The sequence below is a fragment of the Erythranthe guttata genome, chromosome 1 (genome assembly GCF_056151865.1).
Source record: "Erythranthe guttata isolate IM_541 chromosome 1, IM_541, whole genome shotgun sequence".
Taxonomy (NCBI): domain Eukaryota; kingdom Viridiplantae; phylum Streptophyta; class Magnoliopsida; order Lamiales; family Phrymaceae; genus Erythranthe; species Erythranthe guttata.
The window spans coordinates 10,592,437-10,598,284 of NC_142533.1; the positions used below are offsets into that span (position 1 = coordinate 10,592,437).

The 5,848-nt window shown below is 38.2% G+C and overlaps 1 protein-coding gene across 1 annotated transcript; it reads left to right on the forward strand.

Annotated features, from left to right (window-relative positions):
- Nucleotides 1-3,906: 3,906 nt before the first annotated feature.
- Nucleotides 3,907-5,385, forward strand: LOC148772821 (uncharacterized). Its single transcript, XM_088819077.1, has one exon. The coding sequence runs from the start codon at nucleotides 3,907-3,909 to the stop codon at nucleotides 5,383-5,385; it is 1,479 nt and encodes a 492-aa protein (XP_088675203.1).
- Nucleotides 5,386-5,848: the final 463 nt, after the last annotated feature.

Sequence of the window (5,848 nt, forward strand, 5' to 3'; positions counted from 1 at the left end):
CGAGAGAAAATGCGAATTGCCCAAGATCGGCAACAAAGCTATGCCAACACTCGAAGGAGAGATCTCGAATTCGAAGTCGGAGACTCCGTTTTCTTAAAAGTAGCGCCTTTCAAAGGGATTATGCGATTTGGGAAAAAGGGAAAATTAGCACCGCGATTTATTGGCCCATTCGAAATTCTCGACAAAGTTGGTACTCGGGCCTACCGACTAGCCCTGCCACCCAACTTATCCAACTATCACAATGTCTTTCACGTTTCAATGCTTTGAAAATACATTCGCAGCCCCGACCACATATTGAAAACCGAACCGGTCGAACTAAACCCTAACCTATCCTACGAAGAGAGACCTTCCCAAATTCTTGACTCCAAAACCAAAACCCTTCGAAACCGAGACCTAAGATTCGTTAAAATTCATTGGCAAAACCATACACCCGAAGAAGCCACGTGGGAACGAGAAGAAGAAATGCGCGAGCGATACCCCGAGTTGTTCAGGTAACAATTTTGGGGACAAAATTTCTTTAAGGGGGGGAGATTATAACACCCCACCTTTCCAAAACCCGAAAAATCCTAAAACCCGAGATTAATATTCCTAAATCAAGAACCCTTAGGAAATATTATTACATGATTATATGCATTACATGGATTTAATTATGTTACTTACGTGAATAATTACGTGTGCTATTATATGTGATTTATATGATTTAAATTTTCGTAAATTGAAATCCTAGGAATTTCGTGAATTATGTGAATAATTGCGTATTTTATTTATTTGATAAATTATTTAAAAAATTTGTGGATTATATATATATATATATATATATATATATATATATATATATATATGTCCTAAATGTGTGTGTGTGTTCGGATGGTGTATGTGTGTGTGGTGTTTATGCAAGTTGTAGTTATATTAATAAAATAATTAGTAATAAGCATGCATTTACACTTGGCAATCCCCTAATCATTTTAGCTTAACCTACACTCAACACTCTCCTTGTAAGATGAAGAGACACCTTCATCTTTCTTCTTCCAACACCTAGCCTGATTACTTGTCCTCCACCCCCCTCTCCACCGAAGCAATCACCACCATCATCGGCCCTCCTCTCTCCACCTCACTTCACCTTTCCAAAGAAATTCCCAAATTTTAAAATGAGAGTTCCTTATTTAACTCTTGCCTTGGACTACTCCAAGAACACCATCAAGACCACTTGCCTTCTTTCGGGAGATCACAACTCCTCCCTCCTTGAAGCTCACACCATTTCTTTCACAATCAAGGTAGCTTGGTTGGACTTCGATGCTTGAAAGCCTCTCTCCCTTTCGGTTATTTCTTTCTTCGAATTTAAGGTAAGAAATTCGATTTCTTGCTGCAATTAAGGGACATCAATAGTATTGAAATGATTTTCATGAAATTTTAAATGATTGGGAAAGATTTCGAAAATTTAGGGCTTTTTGAAGAAAAATGGAAAATAAGTGTTTCTTGTTGATTTCTTGTTCTTGCATGCATCATCTATGTTGATAATGGTTAGATACAAATTTTATTGGCCAAAAGCCCTAAAAATTTCAGATTCAAAAAAGGGATTTTCAAGAAAAAGGAATTTTTGGACTTTTATGTGGTTGCATGTGTAGATCTTCGAAAGTTTGGGCCAAATCTGTAATTTTTGTAAAGTCAGTCCGTAAAGTGTTTTCAATACTGGTTTCCAGCATTTATTGAACAATAATTTCGGATTTAAAGAATTTTTGTAAGAAAAAGTTGATTTTGAAATTCTAAGAGGCTTGCATGTGTAGATCTAGAGATTTTGGGGTAAATTGTGTAATTCCCGAAATTTCTGCATAAAAGTAACTTTTCAACTTCATTTTCTGCATCTAGTAAAGTAGAATTTCAGATTTGTTAGGGGTTTTCATGAAAAAGTAGAAATTGAACTTCTAGTGTGGTTGCATGTATAAATTTCAAAACTTTTGGGTCAAAACTGCAATTTCCGAAAAAATCTCTCATTTTTAAAGTTTGGATCTGTTTTTCAGCAATTATTAGATAGGAAAAAGTTTTATTTAACAAGTTTTTAAATCAATTAGAGTTATATTAGAGTTTTGGATTTTTAAATTGAAAAAGGGATTTTCCTAGTTTTTAATTTTAAGAAAATTCGAAACTTTGTAAAAATTTAAATTTATTTCAGAATCTGGAATTTGAGCCCGTTAGGAGTTCTAGGATTTAATTTGAGAATTTTTGGAATTGAATTGCTATTATTTCAAAATTAGGATAATTGCATGTCATTTACATATGTTTTGTGCCTTAAATGTTCATGTTTTGATTTAATGGTTATGAGTGATGAGCTTTGGTAATTTTTGGACTTTAATCACTGTTGGATGTGTTTAATGGCTGTGGGAAATTGATTGAAATGGATTATTACCTAGATGTGGTAATAAGTCCATTAAATGAAAGGTAAAAAGGTATTTGTTCTTAAGCTTGTTTTGATGAGTAATTAGTGATGTTTAATGTGTTGATTGTGCATGTGTGTGTGCTGAAAATGTGTGAATGTGTGGGTGCTGATTGTGCATGGTGTGTGTGCCGTGTGTGGTTGTGTGTTTATGTGTGTGAATTTGGGATCTTTGCCCAAATCATAAATATGTGGTAAATTGTGATATTTGTGTGATTTGTGGCACTTGATTGATATTTGTGATGTCATGTGTAGGTTATAGCATTATTTCGAAAAGTTGCATTGAATGATTTTTATTTGAAAGATTAATGGAATATCGTGTAATAAACAACTCGGATATAGTGGGCCGGTATCCAACTAGGATGATGTGTGTAGTGGTTTGATTCCACTTAGTGAAAACGGGCTCGTAACAGGTTTATTATCCGGTACAGAAATTAATCTTTCACGGATCCGATAAACCGAAAAATGTGTTTTTCATGATTTTCACAAAAAGGGCATTTTAGTCATTTTGCATAATTACGTGATTTTGTGAAATGATGTGTTTTCGTGAGATATGTGATTTGACCGATTGCCTTGTGTTGTTTTACGAAACGTGGGTAAGAACGGGTATACAATATCATATATTATATATAACGTATTTCCAAAGTTTGATAATACTCGGATTTCTTACTGAGCTTTATAGCTCATAAAGATGTCTTTTAATTGCAGGTAGTAGTGCTAGTAATCCACAACCGGGATGGATCGAGTAGTGGATCGAGTTCTTGCCCGGAATTTTGGAAGACGTACGAGGACCTATGAACGATGCTAGACTTTTGGTTAATTTCATTTTGGTGGTGTAACCTTAAACCGTAACATTTCTCTTTTCGTACTTTTGAACTCATTTTCGTTATGAATCGTACTTAATTCCTACCTTAATATAGTAAGTCTCGTAATCTGCTATTTTCATGCCTTCGTTAGAAACTTTCGAATTACTCACCAAAATAACCTTTTCGAACTCTGATTTCTCCTCGAACAAAAAAAAAACAAAAAAATGATTAGTGAGAATGTAACACTCGAATGAGAAACCTCCCCTCGAAGTTTATTTCTAAACGAAATCTCTATTCGACTAAAGTAACCCAATAACGCTTTCTTTTCCCAACAAAGTTTTTCGAAAATACAAGGCCTTCAATACCCAAAGGAAGATATTTTTGATAATTGCATTTTCGCCCCATCCCAAAGTTTCAATATTTACAAAGAGATCATTTGCTTCCGCTAGTCTAATGAATATTCCGATAAACCGGTTCGATTTATCGCCCATCTAGAAGGGGGGTGCTACAGCGGTGGTATCAGAGCATGGTTCATAGATACTCGTACGAACTTCACGGGCTTAAAGACTACTCGAGACGCGAAGCTCGAACCATCCGGTAAAGTATGTGTATTATTTTCTTTATGTGTTTTCTTTGCTTTACTTATTAATGATAATTAATATAGAAATAATGGCGAGACGTATGACCCGAGCAAACCCGAGCAATCCCGCCGATGAACCACAAGACCCCAATCAAACTATTAATAATCTCTCCAATTTAATCCGTGAACAAGCTCAAAACCACCAACGTCAAATCGAACAACTCCTCCAACGTAACCAAACCCCGCCTCAAAATAACGCGCCTCAAGCTATATACGAACGATTCCTCCGAATGAACCCATCCGAATTTCACGGTGAAACCGATCCCACCATAGCCGAAGAGTGGATCAAATCTCTCGAAGTCATCTACGACTACATGCAAATGACCGACCGCGATCGCGTGCACTGTGCCATCTTCCTCCTCCGAAACGAAGCTCGTCACTGGTGGGAAGGAATCAAGGAAGGAACGAACCTCGAAACTCTGCCATGGACCGACTTCAAAGTTCAATTCTTCGAAAAATATTTTTCGAAGGACGTGCGAGCCCACAAACTCAAAGAATTTCTCGAACTCCGCCAAGGTGACTTATCGATGATCGAGTACATCCGCCGTTTCGAACGTGACTGCCTCTACGCCCCATTCATAGCCCGAGACGCCGAGGAGAAGAAGAATCATTTCATTCGTGGCCTCCAACCCGAAATCCGTAGAGATATTCGTATGTCCGACGCCTCAACGTTCCGCCAACTCGTAGACAAAGCACTCTTGGCTGCCCAGGACGAACGAGACATTCAAAACAGCCGCCGACCGCAAGGAGTTATCCAACGTCCGTGGAAAAAGAACAATTTTGGTAACCGCCCATTCCGAGGAAAAGGAACGCAGCCCATTCGCCAATCAACCGGACCACCGCCACCGCCACCAAGGCCAACCTGCCCAAAGTGTGGAAAAAGCCACTCCGGAGAATGCGTACAAGGAACGAGGAATTGCTTTCGATTCCATCAGCCCAGACACATAGTGAAAGACTGCCCGAAACCCCCACCGGACGTGCCCGGTCGAGTATTCGCCATGACTCAAGAACAAATCGAACAAGACCCATCTATGATCGGAGGTACTATATTTATCCTCGAAGAACCCATTTACGCTCTTATCGATTCCGGCTCTACTCATTCCTTTATATCGAAAGACATAATTGCGCATTTAAATCTCGAACCGAATCGACTAAATTACGAATACCGAATTCTCATTCCCTCTGGCGAAGAAATGTGCTCTAACCTAGTCATAATAAATTGTCCAATCCGAGTTCATACTCAAACCATGAATTTCGATCTAATCCTCCTACCGATCCAAAACTTCAAAGTTATACTAGGCATGGATTGGTTAACCAAATTCAAAGCCCAAATCGACTGTGCCTCAAAAACGGTCATTTTTCCTCTTCTGAACGGCGAAACCCTAAAATTCCGAAGTCAACCCAAAACCTCGATTCCAATTATATCCGCGATCAAAGCAGTCAAACGTATTCACAAAGGCCATTTCGGCTACCTAGTGGACATTCTAAAATCCGAGTCCGATGCCTAGGCCCAAATTTCCGACATTCGAGCTGTCCAAGAATTTCCCGACGTATTTCCCGATGACATTCCCGGACTTCCACCCGACCGAGAAATCCAATTTCATGTTCGCTTTTGGAATCCAATTTTAACCATGTTCGAGTCCGAAATTGGAAATTTGCCGGTAGACAACAATTGTAGCCAGCTGAAATAACTTTCTGATGCCGCCGGAACCAGTTGATTTGGAGTCCGGATGAGAAAGTTATGCTCGAGTTCTTGGACACTACTAGAGATGTTGAGGTATTCTTTCTTCTAATTTGAATTTATTTTCCTAATTGCAACTATTTTCTTACTCTTTGAACATTTTTGCTTCCTGGGTACCTAATTTTCGATATGTACCATTAAGATACCAAATCCACCAATGAAAAAATAAATATAAATTAATCCAAAAAAAATCCAGGTAAATGTAAACGTAGAGTTTTATTTCTACACTC